At 38.8% G+C, this 18,578-nt stretch overlaps 1 protein-coding gene across 6 annotated transcripts in view; it reads left to right on the top strand.

Moving 5' to 3' along the window:
• The window catches only part of STK38L (serine/threonine kinase 38 like), a 77,895-nt gene that overhangs the window by 34,457 nt on the left and 24,860 nt on the right, over window positions 1-18,578 (top strand). For 2 of the 6 annotated variants that reach the window (XM_070410514.1, XM_070410515.1), the window contains one exon: window positions 14,372-14,516. In XM_070410514.1, the coding sequence (XP_070266615.1) occupies window positions 14,383-14,516 (134 nt within the window). In that variant the 5' untranslated portion in view covers window positions 14,372-14,382. Of the gene's footprint in view, window positions 1-14,371; window positions 14,517-14,779; window positions 16,590-17,067; window positions 17,118-18,578 lie in introns of those variants that run through there. The other 4 variants (XM_070410516.1, XM_070410518.1, XM_070410519.1 and 1 more) reach the window with 4 other exon arrangements.

Raw genomic sequence — 18,578 nt, 5'->3', positions numbered from 1 at the left:
ACTTTTAAGATGAGCACATTTGTTATAGTTGGACTGCTGATTGATTTATGTGTTCAGGCTGCTTCCCAAAGCTTGCTCCTCCCCTTTCCTTAACCAGCATGTCACACCACCTCTCACCACTCATCGTTTTCCTGCTTTGTCCATTTATTGGTTGTCTCCTGGTCACACCAGGCCTTCACCTTTTAGCACAAAATAGGCATTTTGGGCTGTACTGGTGTTTTGAATCAGGCATTATCTCCTTTAGAACAGACTAAGTAGGAGTAAAGGAAAGTGGGGATCTTCTTTAAAGCTTGAGCATTTATTTTGTCTCTTATGATTTTGGAGGAGTAGTTTTCTTACCTTGAATAGGACTTGAAGTTAACTTAAGTAAGACTTATGCTGCCTGCTTTTTTGTTTTGATAAGGGCCTTTGAGTCACCAGTAGAAAAGCTAATTTGAGAAGAGAGTGACAGTTTGTGAATACCAAAAAACTCTCCCTAGAAAGAGGTGTAAGAGATGACTGAAAAAATTTCATGATTCCCATTTGTCTCATGGTTTGTCTTTAGTTTTAATCCATGACTGCAGACCCTTTTTGCTGTTCTTTATAACCCTCCACAAAACCAGAACTAAGAATTTGGCTCATAGGAAAAGAATCCAGGTTCAATGTTGCCTAGAAAAACAAACAAACACCTGTCACCCTGGCTGGGTGGCTCAGTTGGTTGAGCATTGTCCTGTGCACCTAACGGTCCCACGATTCCTGTTTAGGACACATACTTGGCTTATGGATTCGATCCCTGTTTGGGGTGCATATGGAAGGCAGCCGATGTTCCTCTCTCCTTTCCTTTCCCTTCTTCCCTCCCTCTCTCCCTCCCTCCCTTAATCCTTCTGTCTTCCTCTCCCTGTCCCTTTTCCTCACTTTCTCCCTCCCCCTTCCTGTCTCTCTGAAATCAATAAAAACATATCCTAGAGTAAGAATTTAAAAAACAACAACACTCTGCTGAAAAGTACAAATTGATTCTCTTTAACTGTTCCTATGTCTACTCACACACAACTACTATTAAATACTTTTTTCTCATTATAAAAATGATTGTTTCCCTTATGGAAAAATTAGAAAATTAGAAAAAATTATAAAGGACAAAATTGAAATAGTCTATAATTTACCCCCTTTTTTCATATAGTAGAGTTCATATTTTACATAAAGATAGAACTTTGGCCCTAACCGGTTTGGCTCAGTGGATAGAGCGTCGACCTGCGGACTGAAAGGTCCCATGTTCGATTCCAGTCAAGGGCATGTACCTTGGTTGAGGGCACATCCCCAGTAGGAGGTGTGCAGGAGGCAGCTGATTGATGTTTCTCTCTCATCGATGTTTCTAACTCTCTATCCCTCTCCCTTCCTCTCTGTAAAAAATCAATAAAATATATATTTAAAAAAAGATAGAACTTTGTATCTTGTTTATATAGCATTATTTCTCAGGCTATTAAGTTTTTTGAGGGACATTTTTTTCACTATTATTTCTATGTAATTTCTTGCTATCATCATCATTCCATCAATCATTTTACCTAATTTTAAACATTTGTTTTGCTTGTTATTTCAAACAATGCATTGATTTTAAAAAACTATAAAAATTTGCTGCAATTTTGATTCTATGTTAGGATAGATTGCTTAAGGCGGAATTATGTCAAAAGATAAAGAATCTTTAAGTTTCTTGATACAAATTGCCATAATCCCTACTAGAAAGGATTATATCTCTGCCAGTTAACATAAGCACAGGGAGTGATATTATCAAGATGGTGACATAGGTCATTCCCAACTTTAATCCCCCTTACAGAAGATGAACTAGCAACTATCTGTGCAAGACACCACAATCCAGGGCTGAGGCTGACGCACCTTCCACCCCAGACCTCTTACAGCCTTGCTTGAATACTGATAAGCAGCCTTTTTAAGTACTGTCCCTGCCCCCAGCCCCATGACTCTGAGCAGCCTTGGAGTCTAGTCTATGTTACCACCAAGCTATGGAGCCTGCCCTATAGCCCTGCTGTGCAGCAGAACCCAACCTATGGCCACACCCAGTTGTTGAATGCAGCCTGCAGCCTCATTCAGGCAGAGAGCCAGCCAACGACCCCACCCATTTGCAGAATATGTCCTGTAACATCACCTGATGTGGGGGCTTAGACAGCAACCCTAACCCATCCATGGAGCACAGCCTCTAGACCAGCGGTTCTCAATCTGTGGGTTGCGACCCCTTTGGCGGTCGAACGACCCTTTCACAGGGGTCACCTAAGACCATCCTGCATATCAGATATTTACATTACGATTCATAGCAGTAGCAACATTACAGTTATGAAGTAGCAACAAAAATAATTTTATGGTTGGGTCACAACATGAGGAACTGTATTTAAAGGGCCAGAAGGTTGAGAACCACTGCTCTAGACCATTAAATGCAGGATACAACTAGAGGCCCCTCCCAACCAAAGAACCTGGCTAGTCTAATAGTGGAGCATAGCCAGTGGCCTGCCTGATCACAAAGCCCAGCCTGAGGCCCTGCCCAACTTCAGAACACAGCCTGTGACCCTGTTTGATTGCATAATATAGCCAAAGGCCCCATCTGACCTCAGAGCCCTGCCTGCGACCCCGCATCAGCATGGAGTCCAGCTAGCAGCACCACCTGGTCAGGAAGCACTGCCAGGGATCCCACCCAACCAGGTATGATTACATTGATCAGTTCATAGCCATGTCCAATCATGGAGTCCAACCAGTGGCATCAGCCTACCCAGGAACACTGCCAGCTTCCCCACATACATCAGGGAACCTCCCCGGTGGCCTTGTTTGAATGTGGAGCTCGGCCAGCAAGTTCACCTAACTGCACAGTCTAGTCACAACAACCCTCCTGACTTTAGAGCATGACAGTGGCTTCACCCAAGTAGAGACCCCGATAGAAAGTCCTGCTTGCCCACAGGCACTACCAGTACCCCAGGCTGAGCTGTCTGGTGAAGGTCTTTCTCTGCCAAAGCAAACCTGTGAAGTGTAGAGGAGGAGACCACTTACCTAAATGTGTAGATACCAACATAGGGAATCAAAAAACACAATCAGGTAAACATGACACCATTAAAGGAAACTAATAAAACTCCAGTAACTGACCCTAAAGAAAGGGAGATCTATAAACTATCTGACAAAGAATTCAGAATAATCCTCTTAAAGAAGTCCAGTGAACTTCAAGAAGATACAGAGAACTAAATAAAATAAGGAAAGCAATGTGTAAACAAAATGAAAAGTTTAATAAAGTGATAGAAACTATAAAAAAATCAAACAGAAATCTTACACCTGAAGAATACCACGAAACTGAATTCAGTTAAGAGCTTCAATAGCAGACTTGACCAAGCAGAAAAAAGAATCAGTGAACTAGATGATATGTCATTTTAAATTATCCAGTCAGAGGAGCAAAAAGAAAAGGAATGAAAAAAAAAAGTAGAGAAAGCCTATGGACTTATGAGATAGGATTAAGAAATACAAGTATGCATTATGGGAATCCCAGAGAAGAGAAAGAGAAAGCAATAATGTATGGGTGGTGAATATACAATGCAATCTGCATATCGTGTATCATAGAAATGTACACTTGAAACTTATAAATCTTCTTAACCAATGTCACCCCAATAAATTCAACTAAATAAATAAAATAAAACAATAATGACTGAAAACTCCCCAAACTTGGGGAGAGAAATGGATATCCAGATTTAAGAGTCCCAACTGACTTCAAATTGGTTGAAGCAAAAAAAGGGTAATATTTATGTGTGGAATCTTAAAAACAAACAAACTTTAAAGTTCAGAGGAATTTTTAATAATCATTTGGATCAACATACCCAAGTCATCTGCCATTAACAGCATATGGCCAAATAAGCTTTTGGAAACTCAACCATTAAAGTATATTTTGTCTGCAGGAAAAATATATCTCTTTCTAAAACAATACTGAAAATAAAAAAATGATAATGTTAATTTCTGTACCATTGTACCATCACCACCAGGCTTATGACTCACAAGAAAGAAAGAAAAGTATCTATGAATTCACTCTTCTGGACTATTGAATAGGGCACACACCAAATGTCGAGAGTCACTTTAACTAATTGAAAACAAAACAAAAGCTCTTGATACTAAATGCAGTCACTAGATTATAAATTGGATGTCTGTTGCCTCATAAGAATTGCAGCATCTTGTGAGAGAAGTGATTAGTTCTTTCCTAGAACACTTTTTTCTAGCCTATTTATACCCCCAAATCAATATTAACTTCTAATACAACTTCTACAAATACCTCTTTTATTACTTCAGATCTTTCAGTTTAAGAAACTGCTCTGGCCGAAACCGGTTTGGCTCAGTGGATAGAGCGTCGGCCTGCGGACTGAAAGGTCCCAGGTTCGATTCTGATCAATGGCATGTACCTGGGTTGCGGGCACATCCCCAGTAGGAGATGTGCAGGAGGCAGCTGGTCGATGTTTCTCTCTCATCGATGTTTCTAGCTCTCTCTCTTCCTTCCTCTCTGTAAAAAATCAATAAAATATATTTTTTAAAAAAAGAACTTATAAAAAAAAAAAAAAGAAAGAAACTGCTGTGTACTTTTTGATATATTTCTCTCCTCTCTCCATTAAAAGCAATCTAGCCCTGACCAGTTTGGCTCAGTGGATAGAGCGTCAGCCTGCGGACTGAAAGGTCCCGGGTTCGATTTGGTCAAGGGGCATGTACATGCCCAGTGCAGCTGATCGATGTTTCTCTCTTATCGATATTTCTAACTCTCTATCCCTCTCACTTCCTCTCTGTAAAAATAAAATATATTTTTTTAAAAAGCAATCTAATTTGTCTAATCAAATAGGTATAAGAGTAGGAGAAATAGGGAATATGCCTAGAGACAACATTTACAAACTACCTTAGGATAGCAGCGCAAGGCAGGAGGAGTGATCCAGGAAAATTGGGCAGGGAAGGGAAGAAAATTAATCATTTTTGCCATTTAATATGAGTCAAGAGATGTTTTAAAATACTTTCTCACATAATTTATTGATTTATCAAACACCTCACATTTCTCTGTGCCAGACACTAAGTCTTTTATAAGTATTAACTTTCCTAATTCTTAAAAGTCTTGTATTAGCATAATCAGCATGTACACAGTTGACCACTGTTATCTTTATTGTAGTCTACAGAGAAGTGAAGCATAGAACTTTTAAGTAATTTGCTTAAAGTCAGACAGCTAGTGAGTGTCTGGGCCAAAATTCAGGTCCAGGCAATCTGGCCCTTCATTATTGTGCTCTGCCACCATCGAAGCATCACATCAAGGCTGTACAATTGGCATACATTATCTCCATTTTATTTTATTATTTTTTAAGAAATTGTTGTTTTTAAAGTATACTTTTATTAATTTCAGAGGGGAAAGGAGAGGGAGAGAGAGATGGAAACATCAATGATGAGAGAGAATCATTGATCGGCTGCCTCCTGCATGCTCCCCACCGGGGGTCGAGCCCACAACCTGGGCATGTGCCCTTGACTGGAATTGAACCTGGGACCCTTCAGTCTGCAGGTCAACACTCTATCCACTGAGCCAAACCATCTAGGGCCATTATCTCCATTTTAGAGATGAGAATCCTGAGTCTGGTTAAATAACTCAGACAAGATCATCCTTAAACTTACTCTTTTCCCCACCAATTTAGCTGTTCTGATACTACCTATCCTTATCAATAAATGATAGGACCATTTACCCAGCCATCCAAATCTGAAACCCAGAGATAATTTTAGATTTCACTCTTTCCAGCTGAGACCTTCTTTTAGTCTCTTCTGCTACTATCTTAAAAGGATTATAGCCTCAGTGTTTACAGGAAGCAGATAATAAAGCTTACAGGTAATATGAGTGAAGGAAGGTGGGCATGAAGGGGTAGAAAGTTGGAGGACTGTGGCTGGATGTGGTATTGCTAGGAGGCTGATGCTTCTCTGTTCCAGCTATTTCCAGTCAAGAATGTGGGCTCATATTTGATAGATGTGATTGTTTAAGAGGAACCAGAAATCTGGATTTTTATATGAAATTTTTCCATTTTTAAATCACAGTGCAAGTCAAACAAAATATGTCTTCAGGCTGTCAGTTTGTAACCCATGACTATTAATTATTGAGTCCCCCTAACCTGATTTATATTCCTCTAGCCCAGTGGTGGGCAACCTTTTTGTGAGTGCGTGCCAAAACCAGCAAAATCTCTGACTCAAAATTCTTCTGCGTGCCAACCCTAATTTTTTGAGAACATGTTACGCCTACTTGATATCTCTTAAGGTGTGCGTATGTGAAGAACCTTGAAGAAATAATAAAATTCATTCGAGCGACAAAAACACAGTATATGATGATGAAAAATACATTTCTTTTTTAATGTATACATGTACACTGATAGTCCGACAGAAAACTTTATGACTCCATTTGATATTATCAGTGGGACTTTTGCTGCTGCATCACTGATGACAGAGATTTTACATCACGTTTATATTTCGTGACCTTCAGAGATATGCACGAGCTACTACTTTCATCTGTCAGGCTACTCCTATTACGAGACTTAACAAAATTCATCACTGAGAACAAATATTCACAAGCGTATGTGGGTGAAACCAAAACACTGGTCGGATCTAGGAAGGCAGAGAGAGTTAAGACAGAGGCATAGAAATTGCTCTTCCCCTCTCTCATCAATTCATGTCTATGGTCTTTAAGATAACTTGTTATGTAAAATTATTTATCTAAGATGCACCTACACTGAATTTATCTGAAAAATAAAAAAGTCGATATTAAGAAAAAAATTGTAAATGGAAGATTATAAGGGAGGGTTTCGTGTGCCAGCAAAAGTTACTGGCGTGCCATGTTTGGCACGTGTGCCAGGGGTTGCCCACCCCTGCTCTAGCCTAATCTACTCCCAGTTTTTTTGGCACCTACCCTATACTAGCAGAATCTATCCAAGCGGTAATCAGATAAGATTTTAAGGTTGGTTAGGAGGATTAAATGCATTAAAACATGTAAAAGAGATCTTGGTACCTGGGTGAGCACTCAATAAATGGTTGTTGTTTTTTTATTGGCTGCTGGTTCTTCACTTAATGAAAGCCTTATCTGACTCCCATTTATGCTCAAGATAATCTTTTAATATGGCAAAAAAGGAGGAAGGTATTTTATCATGATTCCTGTCTCACCTTCATCTTCTGCTGTTTCACTAAATGTACTTAAGCCATTCTCTACACTCAAGTGTGCCAGTCTACTTCATGCCCTTACACCTCTCCTCCTCTGGAGAGCTGAATTCTCCCTTCTTTGTGTTCCCATAAGATTATGAACCCCCTTAAGGGAAAAGAATATATATATGTATTTTAATGTATTTTATCAGTCTTCCTATTCTCAGTACTTTGTGCAGTGCTAGCACATAGTGTATATGTACAATAAATGTTGGATGGGAGTCATGCAACTAGTAAAAGTTAGGACTGAGGCTGGAATGCTCACTTGGCTGTGAATTTCTTCCTCTTTGCTTTTTAATTTGATCTATTTATTGATTTTTGAGAAAGAGGAAGGAGAAAGAGAGAGAGAGAGAGAGAGAGAGATCAATTTGTTCCACTGATTTATACATTCATTGGTTGACTCTTATATATGCCCTGACCAGGGATGCAACCCACAACCTTAGTGAATCGGAATGATGCTCTAACCAACCCTAGCTCCCTTACCAGAGCTTCTTCCTCTTTGGATTGCACCTCAGAGAGGAAAGAAGTTGTGGCTATTCTAGCATTAGGGACCAGCATATACGGTGTTTAACCTAAAGACCTGTTATAGCCTAGAACATAATGGTTACAACTAATGATGAATTTAGGACATTTTTTTAATAATCCAAGGTAATACAGTAGCATTAAAGATACTCTTTCATCTGAAATGTAATATGTGAAAACTAAGGTGAAACCTTAGTTTAATAGTGTGTTTTACCAGTCAGGTAAAGCAGTTCTGTTTTCCCACTTTAGAAGTTTGATGATAAATGGTTAGAGACACCACCTCTATTTATAGATGGCCTGAGTGCCAGATTTTTTATCGCCTTTCCCCAGGCTTGGTAAACGAAAGAATGTTGGACTTAACTATTATTGGTAGTGTCTCCATTATGAATAGGGGAGTCTGGAGAAAACACGTGAACAGGAAATTTAAGGGCACCTGGTGTTGTTTTTATCAGTCCAGGAATTCTAGACTTGCAAATTGTATCCTGTTCTTTTTCTGGCTAAAGAAAGGGCTTTAATAAAAGACAAAGAACAGTATTAAATCCACTAGAGGAATAAATTTGCAATATAATAAGTGCCAGTCATCTAGATCATTCTTTGTAATAATTTGGTCACTTTTGTTCTTAGTTTTGTTAAAATAGAATTTTTGTAAAGCCTATTTGTGTCCGGCCTCAAACAGATTGTCAAACTGCAGCGGGAAGGCCAGGGAGGGTTGGGGGGCAGGAGGGAGGGGGGTAAGAGATCAACCGAAGGACTTATATGCATGCATATAAGCATAACCAATGGACATAAGACACTGGGGGGTAGGGGAGGCCACGGGATTGTCAAGGGCGGGGAAAAAAAAGGAGACATATGTAATACTCTTTGTAATACTTTAAACAATAAAACAATAAAAAAAGAAAAAAAAGCCTATTTGTGTCCGGTAACAAGAAAAAATTTTTCCTTAATTTTAAAGCTGATCTCTAAAAGATGCTATTTATTCAAGAATATGGGTAGAATTTTTGGTCTTTTCTGCAATTGTATCACTCATGTAGGGTTTGTTTCTGAAGTTTAACATAATACTAAATGATTCTTTAGTTTATAATCCAAAGGAAATTATAATATGTGAAACATTATTGAAAATCCATCACTTATTTATAAAATGCTTACTGTGTGTTCAGTACTTTGCCAGATGCTGTAATACTTTCATTGCAAAGATAAATACACATAGGATTTGTTGTGATTTGGTTTTTAAACAAGGCATACACACTTGCATGTATGTGTAACAGAACAGAAAAAACATACTGATCATGATTAAATTATAGACTGTCTGGAAGTTGTTTCATTACTTGATATCCACTGCTGGATTTTGGAGTTGAACTCATTACATCTTCCTATGATGGGAGAAACCTGATCTTCTGTTTCTCCCTCTTTTATAAAGACCTCAAGTTCATAAATTTTTGCCTAAAATAATTCATATTTATTTCTGTATTATTAATGCAAACAATTCCTAGTTGTTTGGAATTATTTGGAATTCCCTAACATTTTTTTATGTTTCATAAAATTTTCCCTAAATTTTTGCTCAGTAATATTTCTGCCCACCTCTAGTCCCCCAATATTGTTTCATCCCAGTCAGCAGCAGAGGTTAATATTGGCCATCTCCAGCTACTTTAAAGTGGGCAAAATTGCCTGGGCTAGATAGCAAGTAGTCTTTTTAAAATTTATTTTAAAGATTTTGCCTTATCCTGATGCCATGAAACATTTAAATTGAATAACAGTTCTCTTTTTTCTGATGCATGCTCACTGAGCAATCTTCTGATCCTCATTATGGCTTTGCATCCAGTTGTCTACAAGGACAGAATGCATTTGCGAGAAGATGCAAGAATCTGTTCCTTGTTACTCAATTTCTTATTGTGTAAATAAGTCAGTTGACATTATGTCTTGTATATCAGTCTCTCCCGAACTCTCTTAGGATAAAGTAGCTTCCAGAATTTGATTGCCCTGGGACACTGGCAGCTGGAGGCCAGACCTTGCCCCTTGGCAGACTGAGCAGAGCAGCCTGTTCTAAGAGGCCCCTTGGCAGCCAGTCAACTGCCTTCCAAGACCGCACCCTGAGTTCATTATATAGCTTTCTTTTTGACTTCCGAAATATTTACTTATGGGCTATTTCTTTGTGTGTTTTTCTCAAGAGGCATTATAAAATGTTTTGTTTGCTTTTTCATCATAAACTTTTTGAAAGGAAAATATAGTCCTTGGACAATTAGAGTTGGGTCTTGACCTTTTTTCCTCCTCATAACTGGCAAACCAATTTGAAAATTCTCTATCAGCTACAGATCTGGACAAATTAGCACTCTAAAATTCCTAGGCATTGCTCTGTATTAGAACTTCTGTGCTCCCAGCGCCCCCCCCCCCCCCACCACCACCCCAATGTTTGTTAAAAAATAAAGTGACAGGCACTTTTTAAGTAGTGTTTGAAGAGAATTATATATGAACTCAAATTTTATATGCCTAAAGAAGGCTCCCTAGAATATACTATTGCAAATTGTATCCCTTATCACCTTTTTGAGGTTTTAGGGTGAATAGTTACATATTAAAGATGCTGGAAAGTCTTGCAACAAGAAACTTGTTTAATTTTGTATAATCTGGATTTTCTCAAATTATTTGAATTTCTCAACTTCTAATCTATCCTCCCCAGCTTCCTTCCCTGCACTCCAACCCCCAAATCCCAGTTAACAAACAGGGTTTAGGATGTCTGCTAAACAATATTCCTGTTCTATTTTCCTTCTTTGACTTTTCTGCATCTGATCCTGAAACATAGAACATGAACCCAGTGATTCTGATTTTTCCAAAAATGGGTTGATGGTGTTATCATCATAATTAACTAGTTTATCAATATTAATAAGGGAAAAAGAGCAAAGGGAGAGTCAGACATTGTAAGCATAGTCACCTGGGCAGCTTCACCAGGAAGCTACAGCTTCACGTTCCCCAGGGAACCACCGGTCCATTCCCTGCAGATCACTGGGGAAAGAGATCGAACAAAGGGGGAGGTGGGCACATGCATAGTGGAGTTGGAGTAACATAGGGAAGGTGCTTGCTTGTCAGTCTAGCCTGGGGAACAATGGATTGGCTAGGGGGTGGACAACATCAGAAATGTTCAAAATCTTGAATAGTTTAAATCCCTAGACGAAGAATTCCCTCCTTCTTGCTCAAGTTTGGTCTCTTGTTCTCTCTTTTCTGTGACCTGCACTCGCCCATGGGCTCACCTGGTCTCTCTCCAAAGCCATGTGTCTTTAAGCAACCACATGGCCCATTGCTGTGTGAACACCACAGGCAATGGACTATAGCTGGGAACACAAGCTAAGCTAGCCAGATGCTGGATTATACTATACTTTGATATGGAGCAGAAATTCTGGGCAGTGGCCTTCATTCTGGCCCTGCTGAAGACAAGATTAGACTTCTTCCATGGCAAGACAGACAGAGATGGGATCTTGGAGGGAACCCCTTAATTTTACATCATCAATAAAGCTTTCCATGAAACTCCATCCTCCTGTGGGGGCCTCAGGAAATTATTTTCCTCGCGGCACCCGAAGAACTCCACTTCTACCAATCCTGAAACATAGAATATGAACCCAGTGATTCTGATATTTCCAAAAATGGTTGGATAACATTGCCTTTGATAGCATTCCAAGAAGAACAGCTTAGCACTTAAAAAGCATTTGGCTGTGATAATTCTTGGGTTTCATTTATTTTTATCATTAATTGTTTTTAAAAACAATGCTATTATTTTTAAAGCATTTTGCACATTTAAAATATTAAACTAAGTGCCTAAAATCATGTCTTACATTTGTATAAGCCATTGTGGTTTTGTTGTGTATTATCTCAGATGGCCTGTGAACTAGGCAGAACAAATACATAATACCTGTCTGGGGAAAGTGACCAGTTCAGAGCGTTCTGGTGATTTGAACAAGAGCATATGATCACTTAGCAGCAGGGCCTGGATTAAATCTCTAAATTTCTGACTTTAAGTTCAGTAATTTCTTTTTCCACAGTTGCTTATTAATCAGTCTTTATTACTTTTAGCCAGTTCTTTCAGCTCTTTCCCCTCCCCTATTTGATAGGTTGAGTCATTCATTCATTAATGCCTGCTATGTGTCAGATACAGTGCCGTTGTGGTAAATACTCAAAAAATGAATCAGGAAAAGTTTTTGCCCAGAGATGCTCCTAGTTTCGTGGGATGGAGAAGTGGAGTGATAAGCACCAGTACCTGAGCTACATTGGTGCAAATGTTAGAGAACACCTATGAAAGAAGAGACCTAATGCAAATGTTAGGTCTCTTCTGGTAGGGCATGTTAGAGAAATCTTCACAGTAAGACTGTGCCTTAAAGAATCAAGGTTCCTGTGAAGAGAGTTCAGGACAGGCCCTGGCCAGGTAGCTCAGTTGATTAGAGGGTTGTCCCCCATACGCCAAGGTTGCGGGTTCAATCCCCAGTTAAGGCACATACAAGAATCAGTCAATGAATTCATTAATAAGTGAAACAACAAATTGATATTCTCTCTCATTCTCTCTCCCCCTTTCTCTCTCTCAGAAAGGAAGGAAGGGAGGAAGGGAGGAAGGGAGGGACTTCAGGACATAACTGATTCAGGGATGGGTCATGTGAGGCCTTGGAGGCATGAAAGAGCCAAGCATGTTGGGAGAAGAGTAAGCAATGAGCAAGGGGAGCAGCTAAGGCTGGAATGGCAAGTTGGAGATAGCATTTGGAGTTGGAGTTCTAACTCCACAGTTCACTAGCTATGAGACTTTTCTTAAGCTTTAGTTCCTTACTTTACAGGGCTGCTGTGAGAATGAAATACAGTCATGCATAAGAAGGTGCCACTATCTTAAATCCTTAGGAGAAAAAAGGGAAATTCAGTAATAAAATATCATAAAATCCCTGATATCTACCAGCATTCAGTGTATGTGAGTTGTCTTTATCATGCTATGTTAATTTGATTTGCTATAGGCAGTGAGGAAACTGGAGCGTTTTAAACAAATAATGTGATCAGCTTCTTGTTATAAAAAATTTAGAGTAGTTAGCAGAGGGACAAGTTTATGATGGTAAAATAATAGATTGATTGTGTATGGATTTGTGGGTCCTGAAATACTTTGAGGTATAAACTCAATAAGATGACAGTGGATCTGGAGATTGTTTACTTTTCATCTGTATTTGACATTGAAGCACAGGAAAGGCTTTTGGTTCACTCCATTATCCCTGGATTCTAGTGCAGTTCAGGCCCATATACAGGGTTGGTATCTTTGTATAGTTAAGAAGAGGTGGATGTTGGGGAATAGGTAGCAAATTTGGGGGAGTATGTTTTCACTAGGAATGCAATGTTGGATGCTCACTCTATGCAATCTGGATCTTCTCTAGGTTGTTCTGTTATGATCCCCATGCAGATAAGCAAAAATACGTTTAACATATGGAAATATTCTAGGTGTTTTTTTGTCCAGATGTAGACTGTGGTAGGCAGATCTCTTAGGATCAGTGTCCAGCAAACAGCCATCAGAGTTCAACAGCCCCCCTATGAAACAGTCTTTTTTAAAAAAAAAACAAAACTATACTTTATTGATTCTTTACAGAGAGGAAGGGAGAGGGATAGAGAGTTAGAAACATCAATGAGAGAGAAACATTGATCAGCTGCCTCCTGCACACTCCCCACTGGGTATGTGCCTGCAACCAAGGTATATGCCCTTGACCAGAATCGAACCTGGAACCCCTGAGTCCGAAGGCCAACACTCTATCCACTGAGCCAAACCAGTTAGGGCTGAAGCAGCCTTTTTATTACATTCCGTATTTTGTCCAATTGTACAGATTATCTTCTTCAAACCAGTACTTTGGCTGTCCCAGTGGTTTTTCAAAGTTGGCACTTGAATGGTATTAATTGGACATACACAAAACTTCCGCATTGTCACCTGGCTTAATTCACACATTTGTGTTTCCTGCCTGGTTCCTACAGGCATTTGAGTGTCTTTTGAAAATGAGACGGACATCCTAGTTTGGAGAAGTATACTACACCTTGTTATAATACTATCTGAAATGACAGAATTCAGAATGAAATAGGGCAACCCTGGCCTCCTTCAAAGGAGCTTCTTTCTAAAAGTATTTTCCCCTGATAAGAATTGCTTTAGACTGATGTTTGTGTGCTTATTGATGCAACACTTCATGTTTCATAACATTTATATGGAAGAAGCTATTTCTTACTATTTAATTAAACTACATTAACTCTTAGGACACTTACATTTATTGAGGACATAAGTATTATCAAAATCTTTGGATTTTATTTAGTAATCAATAAAACAACAACAAAATAGATTGACCGTTTCTTGTTTTGAATGCTTGTTGACTACAACCTTTTGTGTGTGCATGTATTTATATTGTGCCTGGACTCCCACTAGTGCTTCTTTACTGTTATTCAGCCCTGGTTTTGCCAGTACAAAATTAATTTCTATTGCTTTAGGAATGGTGCATCTTTCTTTTCTAGCATTGTATTGTTTATAATGTGAAAGATTTGGATATCTTAAGTGTTAGGGTCAAATTTTGCTTAGTAGAAATCAAACCATTTCTAGAGTCTGTTATAAGGGATAAAAACTTTTTTCTACTGAATAATTTGTATTTATATGTTATTTCAGTTTCTGTTACTATGGCAATGACGGCAGGGAGTACAGCCACCTTTCCTATGAGCAACCATACCCGGGAAAGAGTGACTGTGGCCAAGCTCACGTTGGAGAATTTTTACAGCAACCTAATCTTACAGCATGAAGAGAGAGAAACCAGGTATAGTAACAACTAGTCAAAGTTTTCTATTTAAATAAGCTGTTATGCTGCAAGTGGAATGTAAATATGTTGCCCATTAATAATATAAATTTTGGAGATCCATCCCTGTGTGTTGTTTTTAACTTTCTTATCTTGACGGTGGACCTAATTGTTTGTTTTATTTTTGCAGAGTAGTTCCTTGTCCTGTGAACCCATATACTTACTTCAGATGAGATGTTTTAAACAAAACATTTTCAACCATGAAATTATGATATAGCTTTTTACTTTCTTTTAGAGGGATGCATTATGAATAATTGACTTTAATCCAAAAGCATTTATAATGTTGAGTATATATAAGTGGGTCTAGAAGAATAAAAAATGAAAGACATGTTGTTTTGCTTTCAGGAAACTTAGAGTAAGGGAGCTAATGCACGTAGATACTATGTGAAAGAGTGAAAAGTATCACTAAGAGAAGGGCCAAGAAGGGAGAGATTGCTTTTGCCTAAGGCAACTGGGATGACATTATAAATGGTGATAGTGTTTAAACAGGACTCTAAAGAAAGAGTCCTATTTATACACACATAAAAGGGAGAAGAAAGAAATAAAAGAGCAAGGGGAAGGGCATCAGAGACAGAAGAAATCACCTTCAGTGCTAACTTAAGCACCGTTCAGTTAAGCTCAAGCTAGAGGTAAAGATTTCCTGGGAGTCTTGAATGCTTTGTTAGTATAGCTCTTCCCATGGTGGTAGAGGGCCTCCCTGAGTTTTGAACAGAAGAATCAAATGATTGCAGGTGTTTCTCTGGAAGAGTACTTTAATTGTGATGCATAGAATGGACTGTGGGAGGAAGAATTAGGAACAGGAAAGGCTAGTGATATAATCCAGGCAAATAGAAAGGAGGCTCGAATTAGGATTGTGACAGCAACAAAGAGAAGAATTGACGGGTGAGAAAGATGAAAAAACATGGAAACTAGCCAAATATGAAATGTGAGAGAAACAAGTCAATACTGGCTCTGAAATATCATGCCTGGGCAAAAGGGTTGGTGCAACTCAGTGAAACAGGACTCAAGAAGAAGAATCAGGGTTAGAACTTAATTTTGGACAAGTCTCACTGCAGATGAGACATAGCTGAGGCGAGAATTGGGACTGGGACTAGAAGATAAAACAATTATTCAGAGACAGAGTAAGAAAATATGAGAGGTAAGAAACATAGAGATTAGTGAGAAAAGCTAACGTACCTTTAATTAAAGTTCTCAAAGGAAGAGAGGAAAGAGAATGGAGCTGAGGCAAGTTAAACCAGGGGTTCATCATCAGGAAAAATTCCAAAAGATTCAATTTAGGCAGAAGGAAAGTGATCACAAACAGAAGGTTTAAAGGTGAATAGGTGGATAAATCCCAACAAAAGCTGACTGTATAAAAACAATAATAATGACATTGTCTTGGGCATTTTTTAAAAAACGAATTGAAATATTTTCTAATGGTCGACTCTCCGTCAGGAGGGAAGTGGAATGAAAGTGTTCTTAGATATCTTTGTATCTTTAGGAATAGGAATACAATGTAGACAGGATAAAGATTAATTTCAGACTTTGACAAATTAACTGTACATGTGATTTCTAGGGTAGCCACTAAAAGACCAAAAATGAAGTTTGTAACTTCTGAACCTGTAGAAGGAAAACAATGGAATGAGGGGGGAAATCAGTTCAAAAGAAGGCCCAGAGAAAACAAAAACCTGAAATACCAAATAGTAGGCATAAATAGAAAACACAGAATAAGTTAGAAATAAATCCAAATATAGTAGTTACACTAATTGTAAATGTAATGGAAGCCTCTGGGAGTGTTCACATCATCAAGGGAGAGTGAACAAAGTAGAAGAGAACCAAGGAAAGAAAGACCTATATTTTCTCAGGAGGCAGGCATGAGTTATTTGTCAGAATTTTAAAGGTTCATTGTCATTTCTTGCTAAAACCTTAAAGTAATTCAATTTTCCCCTCTATTTCTAAACAAAGGAGAGTAAGAATAAAAGCATCTGCTGTTATTAAAATAACACAAACGACAACAGTCTCAGCTTGGTGGTGCGATGGAAGTCATATTAAACAGTGTGTAAAGTATGATTGTCTACCCATTGTGCTGAACACTTGACACTAATACAAAATAATATTGAATGTAAACTGTAATTGAAAAAAATAAAATAAAAATTATTGCATTGTTAAAATAATAAAAATACATAGTAAAAATAGTTTATACTTTAAGAAAACATGTGATGAATTTTTAAGGTTTAACCAGTTGGATAAATACATAAGCTAAATAAAGTACCAAGCAAAGAACAAAATGCCAGATATTTGAGGAGAAAAGCTATTTTTTTTTTAAAGGTACAAGAGAAGTCATAGGTGTTCTGGGTAGGCATGGTGCAAATGAATGAAAATTAGTGCCTCTTGCTCCTGAATGAGATATGATTCCATGAAGTGTTAGTCTTGGCAAGGAAAGGGTGCAGTAGAGGTCTGAGAAGAATAGAGTTGCTTGTATGTGGCTATCCCTCCCAGATTAATGGTCCTCTCACTCTTTGGATTCTTTCAGCAGAGGAGAAAACTCAAAATCATTCAGCAAGCAGCTCTGCAGGCCCAGAGGTACACGATGGCAGGCACAGAATCCGATGTTAGGCGCTTGTTCCATTCTAAGGTTGGGCTTAGGGAAATAATATGTAAGAAAAGATAAAAATCAGTATGGTAAGCACCAAGGTACCTATTATAACTGCTGAGGAAGTAGGTGAAGAATATGTTATTAGGTCTCATCTCCATTTGGGTGCTCATTTATGAACAGGCTCTAGATATTTTTGCTAGGAATTCTCCTTAAGAAAAAAAAAGTGATTTTGATGGATTAGGAAAGAGCTTACTTTTGGACATCCTATATAATAAAAGGATAATATGCAAATTGACCCTAACTGTGGAACAACCGGGAACAACCGGTTGCTATGATGCGCACTGACCACCAGGAGGCAGACGCTCAACACAGGAGCTGCCACCTGGTGGTCAGTGCGCTCCCACAGGGGGAGTTCTGCTCAGCCACAAGCCAGGCTAACGGCTACAAGCGCAGCAGTGGTGGCGGGAGCCTCTCCTGCCTCCTCGGCAGCGCTAAGGATGTCCAACTGTGGCTTAGGCCTGCTCCCTGTGGAGAGCAGGCCTAAGCCATCAGTCAGACATCCCCTGAGAGCTCCCGGGCTGCCAGAGGGATGTTTGACTGCCAGCTTAGGTCCGATCCCCTGGGGAGCGGGCCTAAGCCGGCAGGTGGACATCCCCCAAGAGGTCCTGGACTGCAAGAGGGCGCAGGCTGGGCTGAGGGACCCTCCCCCCCAACCCCCCCGAGTGCACGAATTTTCATGCACTGGGCCTCTAGTACTGTTATAAATAACAAATACTAAACAATGTGAATGGTAGTTTCAGTCCTCACCCTCTATACCCATGTGGATAAAGCCTGGGAAGTTTGTCTTCTAGCATACTCCAAAACTAACTAGAAAGAGCTCTCTCTCGGGTTTATCTTTAGGAAAAGCAAATACAATAGAAATAAAATACTTAATATTCACTTGGAGATGAGTTACAAAATTTGTGCCACAACCGTTTCTCTCGTTATCCTGTCCCTCCTCTATCCTCTCCACACCCCCTTCTTGTTAGCTTTAACTAACTTCAAGGATGCCATTTTAAAATAATAACTGAACTTGGCTATACTGTACCTTGAAAAGTTCTTGTAGTTCTTTGGGTTACTTTTTATATACATAGATGGTTTTCTAATTTATAAAGAATTAGAATAAAATATTCTCAGTTGCATTGAACATCTTTCCTTGATTAAGTAGGAAATCAAGTTTAGAGTTTAAGTGAAGAATGTGGACAAGCTCATTTAGCTAATAAGTGTTAGAATCAGGATTTAAATGGATAGCCACCTTAAAAATTTGTACTTTTAGTCATTATAGTTACCTTTATATACATCAAATATAAACATTGATATATGTTAATGATTTTGGTGGTTTGAACATTAGATAACAGAGTTTTCCTTCTTAGAACATTAGTCACCTTTGCTAACAATTCATTTAGACA

This window comes from Myotis yumanensis, unplaced genomic scaffold, assembly GCF_028538775.1.
Source record: "Myotis yumanensis isolate MYYU_CA2020_CCGP unplaced genomic scaffold, mMyoYum1.0.hap1 SCAF_3, whole genome shotgun sequence".
Classification (NCBI taxonomy): Eukaryota; Metazoa; Chordata; class Mammalia; order Chiroptera; family Vespertilionidae; genus Myotis; species Myotis yumanensis.
The sequence above is the reverse complement of the archived record's forward strand: the minus strand, read 5'-3'. Positions and strand labels throughout refer to the sequence as shown.